The sequence below is a fragment of the Saccostrea cucullata genome, unplaced genomic scaffold (genome assembly GCF_032062105.1).
Source record: "Saccostrea cucullata isolate Sc308-1 unplaced genomic scaffold, CSIRO_AGI_Scuc_v1 ctg8650, whole genome shotgun sequence".
Lineage (NCBI taxonomy): Eukaryota > Metazoa > Mollusca > Bivalvia > Ostreida > Ostreidae > Saccostrea > Saccostrea cuccullata.
The window spans coordinates 5,007-22,635 of record NW_026925641.1 but is presented as its reverse complement, the minus strand read 5'-3'; the positions used below and the strand labels follow the sequence as shown (position 1 = coordinate 22,635).

General features: G+C 33.8%; 1 protein-coding gene across 1 annotated transcript; it reads right to left on the bottom strand.

Moving 5' to 3' along the window:
- Positions 1 to 584: 584 nt before the first annotated feature.
- On the bottom strand, positions 585 to 10,770 carry LOC134269432 (protein disulfide-isomerase-like). The gene is made up of 10 exons (XM_062751625.1): positions 10,545 to 10,770; positions 4,877 to 5,074; positions 4,531 to 4,664; positions 4,078 to 4,215; positions 3,783 to 3,887; positions 3,535 to 3,660; positions 2,828 to 3,028; positions 2,485 to 2,605; positions 1,904 to 2,172; positions 585 to 1,470 (listed from the first exon to the last, which is right to left on the bottom strand). Exons 1-10 carry the CDS (start codon positions 10,681 to 10,683, stop codon positions 1,408 to 1,410), a joined length of 1,494 nt encoding a protein of 497 aa, XP_062607609.1. The 5' UTR covers positions 10,684 to 10,770; the 3' UTR covers positions 585 to 1,407.
- Between the last annotated feature and the right edge of the window lie 6,859 nt (positions 10,771 to 17,629).

The following is a 17,629-nucleotide window of genomic DNA, read 5'->3' as shown; positions in this document are numbered from 1 at the left end:
CAGCTATCTAAATAAGTAAAGATGTGCATCCTTCATTCTTTATACTTGTACTGAAACTTTCTACAGGTCTGTGCAATCATAAAATAGAGCACATCTTTGTTGAGAAAGTTGGAATTTCCCGTCAGCAACACAGTGGTATTCAATACATACCACAGATAAACAAAAATCTCTGTACAAAACATTAATACTGTGAATCTTTCTTTAAATTCACAAGAACTTTACTTTGGTGTAATTATAACGAATGGCTATATGTCCCCCCATGCTTAGACAGTCATGTATTGTAAGCAAAGAATGCAAATTTATACAGTAGTGCCTATATTGGGGTACATAATGCCTTTTCAATTCTCTAGTTATCTAGTCTTGGGAATAGAACATTGATCCCATTACATTTGTCCAATTCTACTTGCATAGTTAATACCATTGTTGTTGTTATGACATTGCCACAATCTGAATACATTACTGGTTATATCAAATCATATGTTTTTTAAGAAGTGATATTTCACTTGTATTTCTCAGTCTATGCCCTCTCCACCAGACAGTTTTTTTCTTTTCAATATTAAACAAAAGACAATTATACAGTCAAATAAATTTTGTGTTGTTTTTTTATTTGTTAACCTACATTTCAAAATTTTCAAATTATTATAAACATGTACAAAACATTAGTACATGAGCATTTATGACAAACATACTGGTACTTTTAAATATTATTCCTGTCTAAACAGCACCGAATTTTCAATATCATTCAGACTGACTCTTTTATCAATCACCATCAAAAGACACACATGCACACAGTCACACACACATATCGAATCCCGCATGAGTTGTTTGATTTTCAGGGGAAAAAATAATGATCTCTCCCTCTTCTAAATATTTCATGATTTCAAAAATGGAAGAATATTGTATTTATTAAACTTGTGGTAAAAATTAAAACTTAAATCTTGACAAAGAAAAAAAAAACATCATATACAAGATTAAAGTGGACAAAAAATAAATAACTGGAATGAATCAATAATTAAAAAAGAATAAGAAATGCCAACTGTCTAACAAGCTCTGTTTTTTTGTTGATCTTTGACTAGTTACAGTGTTATCAAGTGCACAGCTGCCTCAATACTAATGCAACAACCTCAATGATCCAGAGTTGGAAAAAAATAAAACAATGCCCATCTCCCGATTTTAACATGGCTCACAAGGCACTTCTAAGCAGTTTTCCAACAATTTAATAATTAAAGCACTTATTACAGCTGAAGTGCCTTGGCCAATAAAACAATTTTTTTATCATTCAAGTATATCAACATGGTCATTATTTTTTGTAACTAATTTAAAGAAGATGAAAAGGCTGAGGACATGGAATACAGATTTTTCTCTCACTGAGATCCTGTTGGTACGGAGTATAAACAAAGAGTCTCTTTACAATTCATCCTTAGCATCCTTTCCTTCTTCTTCCTCTTCTTCCTCCTCCTCCTCTTCAGGCTAAAAATAGATTGTTTACATATTATGAAATACCTATATACCTACTGACATTATTGTACATATTACCTAAACAAAACTTAATGAAAGATTGAATCTACTGTTCTATTACAGCTTAGAGATTTTCAGCAATTCTGGATATTGAAAAATGTCTTTTCTTTACCTGCTATATACATTTAAGTTTACACAAGTAATAATGTACAATACCAAAATGCAATAAAAACTCAAATTTGCATAAAAAAATAGTAGTTGAAAAAAAATCTTATTCATGACAAAGATTTAATTAATGGGGTGTTGGTTTACAGCTTTGGCTATGCATTGAAACCAAGCTTATCCAAGATGAAGACCAACTACTGGTCTCAATTTATGCCTTAGTTTTGCAATGAAAACCGAGCCTATCAGGATGAAAACTAAACTAATGTTATGTTGTACATACCTCCTCAGGCTCACCAGCTCCTTCCTTTCCACCACTCTCTACAAATTTGGTGAGGGCTTCAAGAGTTCTTTCTCCATTGTAATCTACTATGTCTTGGCTGCCTTTAGGGAAGAATTTAAGGGTAGGGAAGCTCTGAACTTTGACCTGCTCTACTTCATTGGCTGTGGAATCCATTTTGGCAATAACAAGGTCATCCTTGTCCTTGAATTTCTCTGCAAGCTCGTCCCAGATGGGGGCTAACTGTTTACAATGGCCGCACCATGGGGCATCTGCAAACAATATCATGAACTCTTGAATCAAGTAAAATAGTTCACAACTGAAGGAAAATCTCACACAAACTATGTGAAAGTTGTGTTTTTTAAATTTGACAGAAGTTGGAAAAGTATATTTTGAACAGACTTAACATTTTCTTGCTAGACCAGCTCTATGGATTTAAAATTATATTTATAGCGAATCTTAATTTTTCCATTTTCAAGTTTATACGAACAGCTAGTTCTCTGGTTTAAGTTTTTAATCTCTAGTTTTGCTTCAATTATTGTACTTTCATTCAAAAGTATTAAAAATGAGAAATATTTACTTACAAAATTCTACAAATACATCTTTCTTTTCATCTAAAGCGACATCTACAAAATTTTTTCCTACTAAAACTTTAACTGGTTTAGAATCCCAGTCACTTGGCACTTCTTCACTCATAAGATGTGGCTGCAAAACATTATTGACAATATTTCAAAATTGTTCTTTCTGAAATTGTAAAATAAATAATTATGCCCATTTACAAATTCTTCCCTATTGTTTTTAAAAACATGTAGTTTATGATTTCTCAAAGTATCTCAACAAAATAAATATCTTACAAATGAGCATTTTAACAGTTTGATGTGTTGAAATTATTTCTAGAACACCTAAACTTTGGTTGTAAGTTAATACCTTGAGTTTTCCATCTTTAAAGCCCTGGACAAATGTTCTGATGGCCTCTGTGGACAGATCGTCAGACTCTGGCTTGTATTTGGTCATGTCCTCTCCGAGGGTGATCAGACGAACAGCTGGGCATTCCTCTGCCTTCAGTCCAAAGAATTCCAGGATACGGGCATTGTCCTCATCACTGGTATCGAGGTAGATAAACAGGACCTGCAACATGAAACAATAAAGTAAAATTCTGTCAAACCATTGGCAACAAGGAGGTAGTTATTTTCCATCATTAGTTCACGAGAGAAGATACTTTCAATGTAAAGCATATTGCCCTCCTAAAATTTACATTACTCAAAAGCCATACGATAAATTTATAGCTAATTGGTATAGATACATAGGACAAGAAATGAGATTTAATCTATCTGTGGCAATTTGCTAAGTATAGGAGGATTTTTATACAACAAGTTGTTTTTTTTATCCCAAGCCTTGGGAGATTCTTTTTATCCCATGCTTTATCCATTAATGTTTACACAGTTATTATATAGACGTCTACATTTTATTTCATCACTCTAATGCAAAACCCATTGTGACATCACAAGTGTAGGATTTCCAAAAAATATCTAAAGAGTTATATCCATGAGATTAAGGGGTAAACATGGGATAATATATTACAATCAGCTGTAAAATACCTCATCAGTTTAAATAAACATGTTCTGAATACCTACCTCTCCCTTGAAGTCTTTGGCAGCCTCTTTGAAGTCACTAAGTTTTGTGTCAAAATCTTTCTCAGTCTTCTTAATGAACAGCAGAATGTGATTCTTAATTTCTCCTCCAAAGATTTTCTGGGCACTCTGTTACAATAAAATCCAATTTTAATCAAAACATCCCATGCCTAGTATGCAAGTCAATTTGATAGTTTCCAAATTTAAATTGAAATTCCTTACAAAAGAAAACATGTTTTAGAGTTAAATACCTCTTGTGTGAATTCAACAACAATGGGCAATCTGTTGCCCATCACAAATTTGGTAACGGCGTCAGCTGATACAGCTCCCTCAAAGTTGTTACGACCCTCATCAAACTGGAAAAGATAAATATCCATCAAACTCAATATTCAGATGTTGATCCCCTCAAAACAGAAGACATGACATGGTTTACATCCACATTTATCTAAAATCTACAGTATCCATACAAAGTGTATAATTTTTATACGTGTTTCCATTAAAACTTCCAAGGTTCTGATTGCTTAACACAACATTTCAATATCTTACCTTCTTGAAGAGAACAATGCCATCAGATTCAACTTCATACTCTTTAAAAACATCAGCACTTGAGGTAATACCAAATGGAATGTCGTCAATGCCGGCAGCTGCCTCCTCGTAGGCTTTGGCATCAGCTGAGGTGACATCCTATTGAATATCAAACATAAACAGATGCAATGGCCTCAGAGTTAATACTGCTGTTACAGATATATATCCTGTTGGGTATTGTTATACAGAATTGGATGATGTTCTGAAGATGCACAGAAGCAATTAAAATGAGGGTAAATTTTTGTATGACATCCTGGATCCTAAGTGCCACCCACTTAATACTATGTAACACCAACTTCCTGCTTAACTTATATGATTCCTCTTATTTAACATTTCATGATCTTGACTCCTTCATGTTTTTGTTTTCTTCAGTCTCTATGGATTTTTGAATTTTGAATCTAAAATGATGTTTACCTTGAAAAATCCTATTACAACAACTTCGTCCTTTTCGATGAACTTCTTGGCAGCATCGACAGAGTCGAGAGTTGTGCATGGTGGGCCTGTCTTCTTCTTCAACCAGTTGACAATATCAGCTGCCTGTCTGCCACCTACAAATGTTTACCAAAAAATCAGATTTTACATTTGACATGACATCTACTCATTCATTTTCCATAATTTAACGGCAATCTAAATTCATCAACTTGATCCACTACCTTATTGCACCTTTTTTTAATTCATTGAAAAAAAATGTCATAATTTACTTCTACTCAGGTGCATTTTAGAATTTTTTTTTCAAAAAAAGAAAAAAAAAATTTTTTACCTCCATATTCGACAGGCTTGCCGTCCCTAAAGAACTTGATGGTTGGGTAGCCACGGACCTCAAACTTTTCGGCCAGAGATTGGTGTTCGGTGGCATCAACTTTGCCGAGCTTGATTTCGGATTTCTCATCAGCTAGAGACTGGGCAGCCTTCTCATATTCTGGAGCAAGTGCTTTACAATGTCCACACCATGGGGCATCTATATAAAAATGTATTTAATAGTAAAATAATATTTTTTTTCTGAACATGAACATGATCAAACTATCACATTCTTAATCATAATAACAAACCTCTGTTTGTTGGAAATATTTTATGGACCAGTTTTTGTCTTTTTCACTCTCATATATACTTCGAAATAAGTTGGAAAAGTGTTTTGTGTAAAACTTAATCAAGTTCTTAATAAGTATGAATAACAAAATCTGAAGTTGATGTTAACTTTTGTCATCTAATTATTAATTAGCAAAATTTAAGATCTTTGTTCATTAATTGTCGTGTTTTATGAATCCTAATATGCCACGTCGATACTACATTTGATGAAATGCAAATGAAGATGTATCTGATTGAGAAATTTCATGCCTGACTTCCTAATCCTTTTCCTCCTTTGACCTACTTTAACATGCTTTATTACACATAGTCACCACGTCAGCTTGGACAAAAATAAAAGGAAACACAAATAGTTTTACAAAAAGAAACAAGAAGCATGACTTGTAGAACCATGTCTTTGCTCTTGTTCGACATATTAAGTTGGGAACCAATGATTAATGACTAAGTGGAATAATAACTTAATTACATGATGTCATAACCTGGCCCATAACACAATATCAAAGACACAGTAAACAATATGTTTACCATGACATAATGTTTACCCCCAGGTAATGTTTTAAACAATACATGCATGATTTTCCACTTTTCAAGATTACTTCAACTCATTATATATTATTATACAAAAAATGTGTACATGATTCATTTTGATGATAAGTTCAATTCAGAAATCAATAGGCCTATACATGAGATGTAAGTAACTTGATTATTAAAAATGTGAAAAACAGAAATAACCCAGATAGCATGACTATGTTGGGCCAACATTTGTTAAAGGTTGTATGCTTGGCGTTGGGGGAATAACGTTGGGCCATTGTTGGACCAATGTTACCAAGTCAACCTTCTCGACCATGACGGAATTCCTATGTTGGCCCAATGTTGGTACAACGTAAGCAACTTCCCTTCACTTTAGTTTCCAAGGAAGGAAGGATCCTGGTGTTGGCCCAACGTTGGACCAATGTTTATAATACACCATTAAAGAAAGTGTATTTACAAGTTGGTAGTAGTATGTTGGCCCAACGTTGGCCCATTGTTAGTAATACACCATTAAAGAAAGTGTCTTATCAAGTTTTAGTAGTATGTTGGCCCAACGTTGGCACAATGTTTGTAATACATCCTTAAAGAAAGTGCCTTATCAAGTTGGAAGTAGAATGTTTCCCCAAGGTTGGCCCGATGTTTCTAATACACCCTTAAACGAAAATGTCTTATTAAGTTGGTAGTATTATGCTGGCCCAACGTTGGCCCATTATTTGTAATACACTCTTAAAGAAAGTGCCTTATCAAGTTGGTAGTAGTATGTTGGCCCAACGTTGGCACAATGTTTGTAATACTCACAAGTGTTATTTTGTTTAGGTGTTTCAAAGATGGGATATTTATACTGGGGAAAGTTGGCCCAATTATTATACTGCCAACTAATTGATGGTGTCAATTTTATAGTTAGCTGCTGAGCTTTACGTTGGGACAACCTTGGCACATTCTGAAATAATTAAGAGGACTTTCTATGTCCAAGCTTATCATTCATAGGCGTCGGAACCGGGGGGGGGGGGGGGGGCTAGGGGGGCTTAGCCCCCCCACTTATTTCCAAATATATACTTAGTATAGACATTGAACCTATCTTCGTAAGTTTAGCCCCCCCCACTTTCCACAGGTATGTCTTAGTATAGGTTAAAAATGGGGAAAGTGGTGGTGTTTGGAAGAAAATGTTTGGTACTGGAGTTCGAACCTAACCCCCCCCCCCCCCCCCCCCCCCCCCCCCCCCAACGAAATAGGATTTTCGTGTTTGGGAAATAGACATTTACTTTTTTTTTTTTTGCTTGTCAGGTTTTTTTGGAGGTACAAAAATTTTTTTTTTACACTTAGCCCCCCACTTTCAATTTGTTTCCGACGCCAATGTCATTGGATGACTGCTTTTGTTTAGATATGATATTTTCAACATTTTAATTTTGCACTTAAGTGATCACAGCACCAAAGAGTGTTTTATTCTATTTTTTGAATATTTATTTGTAATAACCCAGATAGCAGAACATCGTTGGCCAAATCTTACATTATGGTTCTATTATCTATGTTGGGTTACCTTGATTGGGCCAACAATGGCCCAACATGGAATATTGATAGCTGGTTATGTATAACGGTGCGCTAATGTTGGGCTAACTGTTGGCATTTAATAGGCCTATATCATAAAACTATTATCATGAGAGAAAATATTTGTTTGGGGATTGGCATCGGCCCTACGTTGGCCCAATATACCATGAATTTGACTAAGCATCATGGGTAGACATCCGCGCCATTTTTAATCTGACACGATCGAGCGTAATGAGACTGATACCTTGCATATCTGCATCCACTTTGTAAGTATCAATAATATGTTTGCCTCGGCATAGCTGAATTAACGTTTTTAAACGATATCATGTACATATCTGTGTAAATCAGACATGGGGAAGTGCAGAAACCAGGTGCTGTTGGGTCAACACTGCACCCCAGATAGCATGCTAACATTGGGCCAACGTTGGGCTAATGTAATCGGTTACATCGGGCCAATGTTGGCGAATGACATTGACCCAGTTTAAATTTGCTCATCGGCCCAATGTTGACCCGATATGTTGGACCAACGTTGGCCCAATGTAGAGTGTTATTTCTAGAGATATTGGCCCAACATTGGCCCAATGAATGCGACATTGTTGGCGAAACGTCAACAAGAACATTAGGCCGATGTTGGCAAATGACGTTGGCCCAGTGTCATTTTGCTTCTTGGCCCAGTGTTGGCCCGATATATTGGACCAACATTGGGCCAATGTGTATAAACATTTAATTGTTACAAATATGTATATTAACAGATCTGATCGTCTCTACAATCAGAAATAAATCTTCGACTATTCCTACTTGAAAATACAAGCTAGGTAAAATAAATTTAAAATTTTTATAATTTATCAAATCAAAATAAATTATCAGTGATTAAATTTATTGTTTCTATACAAGAAAAATAAATGAAAGTATAAAATAAAAAAAATGTGTTTTAATATAGTTAAAACAATAAATAATTTCCATTATTTAGATTGAAATTTGTGTCTAGTAGAATACATTTCCGAAGTCTACCACTTAATTTACTTATATACACTTAAACGTCGAGTACATGATAAAACATTTTGAAAATGTTGAACATGTTGAAGTTAAAACAAAATTTATTCAGTACTACACATAAATTGGGTTCTTTCATTTAAAATTTGTTCAGTGTAACGACAAATTTTCAATACATTTTTTTATATGGGGCAACATTGGATCAAACGTTGTGATGATGATGATCAAGCGTAGAAATGTTATGCATAAATGCCTATATCACGCAAGCTAATCACTTAATCACACCAAGAAACAAAAAAGACAGTTATTCCTAATTGACAGCTTAAACATATAGTGATATACTTGTAAAATTAATCGTATGTTTTCTCTTTACTGAGAAAAGTAACAAATGTATTAAGTACCAAATATTACAATTTTAGTGCTACTGGAGATTCTAAAAAGACATTGAGAACACAATCAAAAAATAGCTAAGGTATGCCAAGGACAGGGATGGGGGAGGAAGAAACGGACAGAGAAGAAAAGAAGGGAGAGGAGAGGAGGACACTTGGGAGAGAGAAGAGGAGACTTAGTAGAGGGATCAGATGGAAAGTGACAGTGCCTAACTTTTTTCTGTAATATAGAGTGACATACCTGTAGTTCTACCCTTTTCCGTGTCTGTTTGTCGGTTACAAACACGATGCAGATGCCAGAAACATTTTTTTGTGTAAGTAAACAAAATGACGGGATTAATTTTAGTATTATTTTAAGAACAGGAGGGCTTTGTTTATTTGTTAAACGTGCTTATTGATACCTGTAATTTACTGAACTTGTGCATAAATTTACATCAGAGAGGGAGTATACAGTCATGTAACCCTACATGTATCGCTTGAAGTGAGCATCAACTAGTTCTTTATTAATGTTTTCTTCATGTACTGAGCAATAAAATTATAGTATGTCATAATTTAATTTTATATTTTGATTTCCTTTTCCTCAGTTTTTTTAATAAATGTAGAGCTACTTACAATGCAATACTTGTTGATGGCAATTCTATGAGATATTGAGAATATGTATCAAACTATTAATCTAGCATATATAGATAGTATTAAAGGGCTTTTACCATTAAACTGTACTACAAAACTATTATAACCTTATTGTATATATTTGTCAATTTTGAGGACAAGTGGCCAACCAGTGAAGAGCAAATGAGTTGTCATGGTGGAGAGCCAATAAGATACAAACCAACGTTGGCCCAAACATGATGTTTTCCTAATATTAAAAGAATAAGTGGCCCAACAATGGCTCAATGATATCCGTTCGTTAGTCCAACAATAAGCCAACAAGTTGGTCTGATTAAGGGCCGATGAGCAAATTACCGTTGGCCCAACATTAATTGCTTACAATGGCCCAACTGTACAAAAATAACGATTGCCCAACATTGAAAAAATACATTGGCCTAACAGTGGTCCAATATTAACTGTTACATTGGCCCAACAATAAGCCAACACGTTGGTTTGATTAAGGGACGATGAGCAAATTACCGTTGGCCCAACATTAATTGCTTACAATGGCCCAATTGTACAAAAATGACGTTTGCCCAATATTGAAATAATACATTGGCCCAACATTGGCCCAATATTAACTGTTACATTGGCCCAACAATAAGCCAACAAGTTGGTTTGATTAAGGGCCGATGAGCAAATTACCGATGGCCCAATGTTAAATTCAAACAGTGGCCCAACATAAGGAGGGTTGTTGGCCCAACAAAGGTCCAATTACATCCTGCTATCTGGGAAATGCACTCCTTAGACCTAGCAAGGCATATATTTTCTCTAGAGGTAATAGATCTTTTCTTGACCTCAATCTTTTTGATCATGTTGATCACACAAGTGAGATCGCTGATGCATGACACATGGTTATAGGTCAAGAAACCAGAGATCTGGATTTGAACAATATGGTACATGTCCACTTTAAAATATCTCATTTAATTCTGTATGAAGATACCTGTTTGGTTACATATTTGTTTATTCATATATAAAACATATATTCTTGAGCAAATACAATGAAATATCCTAATAACATCTAGGAAATTCTTGAAATATCGTGCATACATGTAACTGTCAAATGACATGCAGACGACAAAATGTGGTATACATGCGAAATATAACAAATACTGGCCTTAGCAGGTATGTCACAAATCAAAGGACCATTTGACAATAAAGTTTCATTTCAGATATTGCGATATTTTCATAAGTTTATGCAACAAATAATGCAATTTGAGAAGCCGGTAAATTACTTACAGAACTCAACCAAAATGAATTTGTTGTCAGCGATAGCACCATCAAAATTGTCCTTTGTTAGTACAAGAACTCCTTTTTCCTCTGTAATATCTGCAAAAACAGCACTAAACGCGCATAAAAGTAATAGTTTCACAATCATGTTTATTTAAGGGAGAGATCTTTTCGATATGTGTGTCTAACTATAATATTTCAACGTGGCAAAGAGAGAGATGCCAGTGCGCATGTCCGTATTTAGTCTGCAGTAGGTCGCGTGTTGTTTTATCATTGGTTAATAATCCCGATCAGCTCCACGTTGAATATGTTTTTGTTCAAGAAGTCGAAATAAATATTTTTCCCTAGGCTATTTGTTGCATTAATTAAATGACGTACACAAACTTACAATATCAAAAAAACCCTTTATGGAAACTCCTTTACAATTCATAAACTCATTCATAAAAAGTGGGGGATTGTATTAAACGGATTTTCATCCACGCATTAGAAAAAATCTTCATTCTGAATTACTAAGTATTTAAAAAAAAGAAAGACACAAGTATATTATTTTCTGGTAAATGCCATTTTTAATATAGTATATACTGTCATTAGCTGTTTTACGTTAGGAAACTTCGCATTTACTCAAAAAGATACTGGCTCTTTATTTTTGGTATCACTATTTCAATTTGTGATCAATGAAATAAAATAAAAGGAAAATTAATCACCACAAATTTTTTTCAACAAATTAATTCCACTGGATGGGAAAAAAATTATGCTGATAACAGAAATATAATTTTCTGATATAAAAAAGAAAACATTAATTGAAAATATTATTTTAAACGAAAACTAAAAAGTGGTAAAGGATGAGAGTAATAAAATGGCATACAATTTATCAACGTTGACTGTGTGTCTTATTAGTTTAAAAAAATCTTTAGATTTATTGGTCCAGAAAAAGATAATTTAGTTTGAAAGAAGCAAATAGATTCGTTTCTCATTCTTTGAAAAAAAAAAACTTTTATCGAATTCCTTGAAATGAAAAAATGAAATTCTAAATTTCTAAGAAAATAATATATCAAATAAAAACCTGTGTACATAGAGAAAACTAGGAGCCTAGCGTTTGTTTACATTTTTCTTCACTTTTGTCAGCTGCATAGTCTCTATAACGTTCATCCTTATTTTTTGGAAAGACCTTTGGTTAAATTTTCATGATAAACTTTTATTTTATCTTTAAATTTTACTCACGATAAATGTGTAAATCTGTTGGAAAATATCTTTGCAATCATGCCATGAACAGCTGCCAAACACCTCGGCGTTTTCGTAGTTCAATGTAAAGCTGTCGCCAGTGTGTTTATCAGTGTTTTACGATAAGTATGCCTTCAGTTACTGAAACCGTGGAATGTTTTTGATCAAATTGCAAATTAACTGGCTCGGACAAGTGTCTAAGTCCATCGGATCCATCCATCCCTTTCCAGCGACCGAAATTCCTCCAACTTTTTATCATCAAACTTCGGACGTGTTTCTTGTGTCTTTTCAGCATCGATTATCATTTTTCACGAATAAAATATTCCCAGAAAACAATCTGTTCACTATTACTGATCACAAGTAGCCTTTCACAAAATATTCCCTTCGAAATAGATTCCTTAGCCTAATGAATTCGAAGCGTAACCGCCATGCAAGCCGATTTACACCTTGCGTCATTTTTCAAAATCTACGACGGACGGTTAGTGCAATAATTTAAATTCGAAAATATTCAATTGTCTGTCTCAAATGTATATATAAGTAATAAATAACAAGTTTATAAACTTCAATGGGAATTGAAGTGGGTATGATCAAATCTTCTGAGAAGGCCTTCGGCCTTCACAGGATTTGATCAATTTATAAACTTGTTATTTAGGCCCTATTTCTTAATAGACAGTCAAAAACTGACGTTAATGACTACATGATATAAGATGTGAAAGTTTTTAAATTAAGTTTATCCAGATAAGAAGTAGAATTATAAATTGTATAAATATAAACAGAGAAAAAGTTTGACTTAATTATCTGCTGGCACAAAGGACAAGCAAGGCGGAAACGGGAGCATGTCTAAGGTCCGGAGTCTGAACTCTCTCTCTCTCTCTCTCTCTCTCCAGAATGGGAGAGCATCGGACGTTTTGGCCGTGACTTCCGACGATGAAAGTTGAAAGTGGCAAAGGAATGGATTGTTCATCAGTATTATGAAAAATTTAATTACTCAAGTACATCATTGTACATTATAAAAATGAACATACAGACAACACCCTTTATGAACTGATTTGCATGGAAATTTATTTTGTATAACAAATATCATTCTTATAACAAAATCTGACAAAAGGAAAAACTTCCGAATGTTAGATGCTAAAATCAAGATTCTACATCTAAAGTACGGTGTCTTCATGAAATTCAGAAATATTACCTTTAATTGATTAATAAATGGGAAAGAAAATAGTATAGCAGAGGAGGTTCGTGCTTCGCATCCTAATAATTTCACCAAGGGATAATCATTTGACGAAGCTCAACGACGCAGCAATTTCAGTAATCTCAGCATAAAACTTTTATTAAACTCTAGAAGCTATATATTTTAACGTATGAATGCATGTTGAAAGGGGAGAAGTAACTGAGAAAGTTTGCTACAAAAAATTACCATACCGATGCAGAAACTGCATGCTCATAAATCTTGTCAACATATCGTGACTGATTTACACATTCATACATTCACGATTTATAACGAGATTGATTGAAAACGTTTACAGAATGCAGCCACTTTTAGATCGATTCAGCTGCAACAGGTAGATCTCAGATAGATTGTCATTTCATTGAAAAAAATATGAAAGATCTTACCTTGAGATTATGAATTTTTCTCATTGCAAATTGATTTTCCATTTTTCATAAAAGCCTACGATGAATTAAAAAGCTATTTATCTCAGCTTTGATTCATTATTCCTGTATCATTTCCGTTAGGGAGAATTGAATATATTATGGGGACAGTGTCCGTAAAACATTGAAATTAGACCTCTCACAATTCTTTATACATTTTAAAAAGACCTATAGAAAGGTTATATACGTAAATCTACTAGAATATAAAAGGGATACTAGTGTTCGTTAGTCAAAAAGCATAAATTCTTAACAATTTTTAGGCGTTTTTTTTTTTTGGGGGGGGGGGGGGGGCTTGTATAGGAACGTATACAAACAGTATATCATGCACAAGAAATTTTTTTTCATTCTTCTGGATACTCGTGTAGACTTCTGAATATGGATATGGCCATGTAATTCACTACCACATCATTGAACATCGACTAATGGCGCGATAATGCGATGACACGATATTACGATGACGATGATGATGCAATGGGACGATGAAGCGATATTGCGATAGCGCGAATGTACTTTAGCAACGGCACAATGGGGCGATGACAATGATCGAAGCGATGTTCACTATCGCCCAATCTATCGTTCAATCGTCATTGCATTGGTCGCACCATTGCCATGGCACCGTCGCATCATCGTCATTGCGCCATCGCACCGATACCAACACATTACCTAAAAAAAAAAAATGAAAAATCAGAAGTCATGAAATATTGGTAAAACTTTTATTTGTGGTACATGTATATGATTAAACTATACAGCTAACATATCTTGGACTTTTCATATAGGGCCCATATAAAATCGTGGAAGGTTACGAATGATATTTCGAGTTTGAGCGTCATGTTTGTAGACCTGTTGGTTTTATTGCCATAGTATCTAAACGTGTGCATGAAGTTACCTGTAGGTTGTCTTTGTACAAGGTAGTCGGAGAACATGTGTTATATTTCTCATTGAACAGCTTGTACCAGTAATGTAGCATGTGTCAGTAATGAAATTTATCGTCAATTTAGTGACATGTGTGGATTCTGTTTTTAATATATTCGATCAGTGCATACTATTTATGCAAGATATATTACTGTATTCAGCGGCGGCTCACACAAATTGGTCCGACCAAAATAGTTCCATCATAATAAGTAGATACAACTTTATTGTTCATGATAAGAGTAAAGTTGTGTATGTCATACGTTAAAGAAATCAAAAACAACGTCAAAATATTATTAGATAGTCACTTTCCCCCCGAAATGCAAATAAAAAATATCAATATTCCTACGTATATTTGCTAAGCCTTTTTTTTTTTTTTTTACATGTTTGATAACAGAGAATATTTAGGTCATTCTTCGATTCATATCTTTTCACCGATTTTTTTTCAACAATTGTATATATATTGTTTATAGTCTTTTAAAAAAATTTCTTCTTAAAAAAAAATTAAGCTTCTGTGTGTGTGTTTTATTATACCAATCCTCATTAATAACATCGTGTGTACACTTTGTAAACTGTTTGATGTGTAGCAAAACGAGAACTGGGTCACCTCGTGTTGAAGTTCGCATACCATTTTATATAGAACTTGAATTTTTTTTTTCGTTTTACATTGCTGTATTTCAGTAATTTTCAAAAAAAAAAGGTTTTCAATTTGGGTCCTGATTTTCCTAACCCAGCCATTTTAAACACAAGTTGTTGCAGATGCAAATGTTAGAACAAACTATATATAGTTCAACAGGGATTGTATATTTATTATGGAATATGATCTAATTAGGAAAAGAAAAGTTTTGTCCCTGGTTAACTTAAAACAAATTAATTAAAGTGTTTACAGCTCCATCGCACGTGTGTAAAATGTACATTTTTTTTGCGGACACAGGTACATATATGTATTTATAAAAAAGATTAAAACAAATTTACACCAGTTCCATAATTGGTCAGTGTTTTTTATATTTCTTATAAACACTGTTAAAATATTAAATCTAAAAGAACTCTTTGGATATTACAGTCTACTTAAATATATTGTTCTCTCATCATATTATAGACAAAAGCTGTAATCCACAAGAACTATGGGGGGGGGGGGGGCTACGCCTGATGACTCCCCCTTTTCTTTTTGTATATATATTTGCTAAGGAATTTTATCATGTAGAAACTGGGGCACGGAGGTAATGCCTTTATCCCCAAATATTAACTTTAAAAAAAATTCGGAAACATATAAAGGTACATGATTATACCACCTCATTAATAGCATCTGATGACCCTTTTTGGATTTGTTATTTTTCTGCCTTGCATTTGGTCTGAAACTGAAAGTCACAGCTTGAGTTTGATCTCTTTATATATGAAATACAAAACTGGAAGTGATTACCATTGGTTTAAAGAAATTAATTAAAGTGCTTAATTATCTCACAGACAAAAATGGACATTTTTACGCTATATGTTTGTATATTAAAACTGTTTAGAAATTGGTCAGTGTTTATATTTCTAAGCTGTTGTTTATGAAATTTCAAAGGTGGTGTTAAATATTTTATTTAATCAAAAGACTATTGGTTCCTTTCTTGTAACAAGAGACCCACTGGCTACAAAGATAGCCTTTTCTCCCTTGTTGATCTGTATGGATTTGTTATTTTTCTGGTCTCTAACCGAAAGTCTGCCCACTGTTCTATTGATATATGAAATACAAAGTGCTCTGTCTAAAAGATCAAAGGCAGCATTCACAGACAACCATAGTGTTTGTATATCACATTAATTAATATGTTTACTGCTTGTAGATATCTTTAGACGCCTTTATGAGCTTTTGCAATGGAATTTTACATAGCAACTAGTTACAAAGATGGTATATCCTTTCTTTAAAGAAGATCGTCCTTTGATTTTTAAAATTTGTTCAAAAGGTCAAAGATCAAGGTAATAAATTCTTTTGCTGTTTTAACAATTCTGTTTGACCTGTGGAAGCTATCAAAACACTTTAAGGTCAAAGATCAAGGTCATAAATTCTGTCGGTTTTAACACTTTCGCAGTATCTCGAGAAGTTTTTGAGCTTCTGCATTACATCCTTTTGACCTTAAGGATTTTTTAGTTTTACAAAAGGTAAAGGTCAGAGAGTTATTCATTTTGAGAGTGTAAAACTTTCATCTCAGGGCAACTTTTAAGAAGCTTTTCAGCTTTTGCAATGAAATTTTATGATTTGTTACTCTTATGCCCCCGCCTATTTATCTTGTTTTGATTCTTTTAGAGAGTGTGTGTGTTTGTCCTCAACTGGCACAGAATCTCTGAAAATTGTTTTTACGGCTATCAGAGAGTGTCATTTAATTTAGATAAATTGTATGATTTGTATCTAATCAATATTTATCTTGTTTTGATTCTTTTAGAGAGAGTGTGTGTTTGTGTCCAATGGCCTTTGTGGAAAATTTGTTTTGTGTTGATCAAGTGTCATTTAATTCGTCCCATCTGAGTTTCATCGTAGAAAAACTTACCGTTCTGATTTTTTTATGAACTTTTCAAAATAATAAATTACATTTCTGATTATGTAATGTGATAAGCTTCTTAATCGTGTTCAAAACTATATGTACATGATTAGGCAAAAGTAAGCACTCTTGAAAGAAAATCATTGAACAAATTAAACCCCTGGGTTGGGATCAAACTCACGAGCTACCCGGATATCTCAAACAAAGGTTAAGAATAATTGGTTTAAAATCAACATTTAATTCAGCTTTGACGTACAATATATATATACACTTCCATTCAAAAAATTATGACGATTTCTAAACGTCTTCCTGATAGCAGTATATAAACACGAGTAAACATCCGGGAGGAAATTTTATGTTGAATTGTGCAGATAAAAAAATATTTTATCTATCAGGAAGGCTGTTATTATCATTTTTAAGTCAATCAATTCATTCTTGAGCAATTCCAATCTGCCTGTTTGAAAAATGCTTGTGTGCGAGAGATTGTATATGTGTGTGTATGTCGTTGGGGGGTGGGGGTGTTAAATAAAAGTGAGGTTAGCTATGTATCCCTTAGCAGCATCTTCTTTTACACAAACGAAACAAATTTTCATTACATATATAGAGGCATTGTGAATCTCCTATTTTACGTTTCGATCTGACACATTCTGTACTAGTAATGAGGATATTCTTTCTTAACCATTGAGAGTACTCGATCAGTACCCTCTCCTGTCCACAATACCTCCTATACCACTTAATAAAAATTGATGAGAATTTTGCAGAATCTCCACTCTTCCCGCTGCAAAATATATGGCCTGC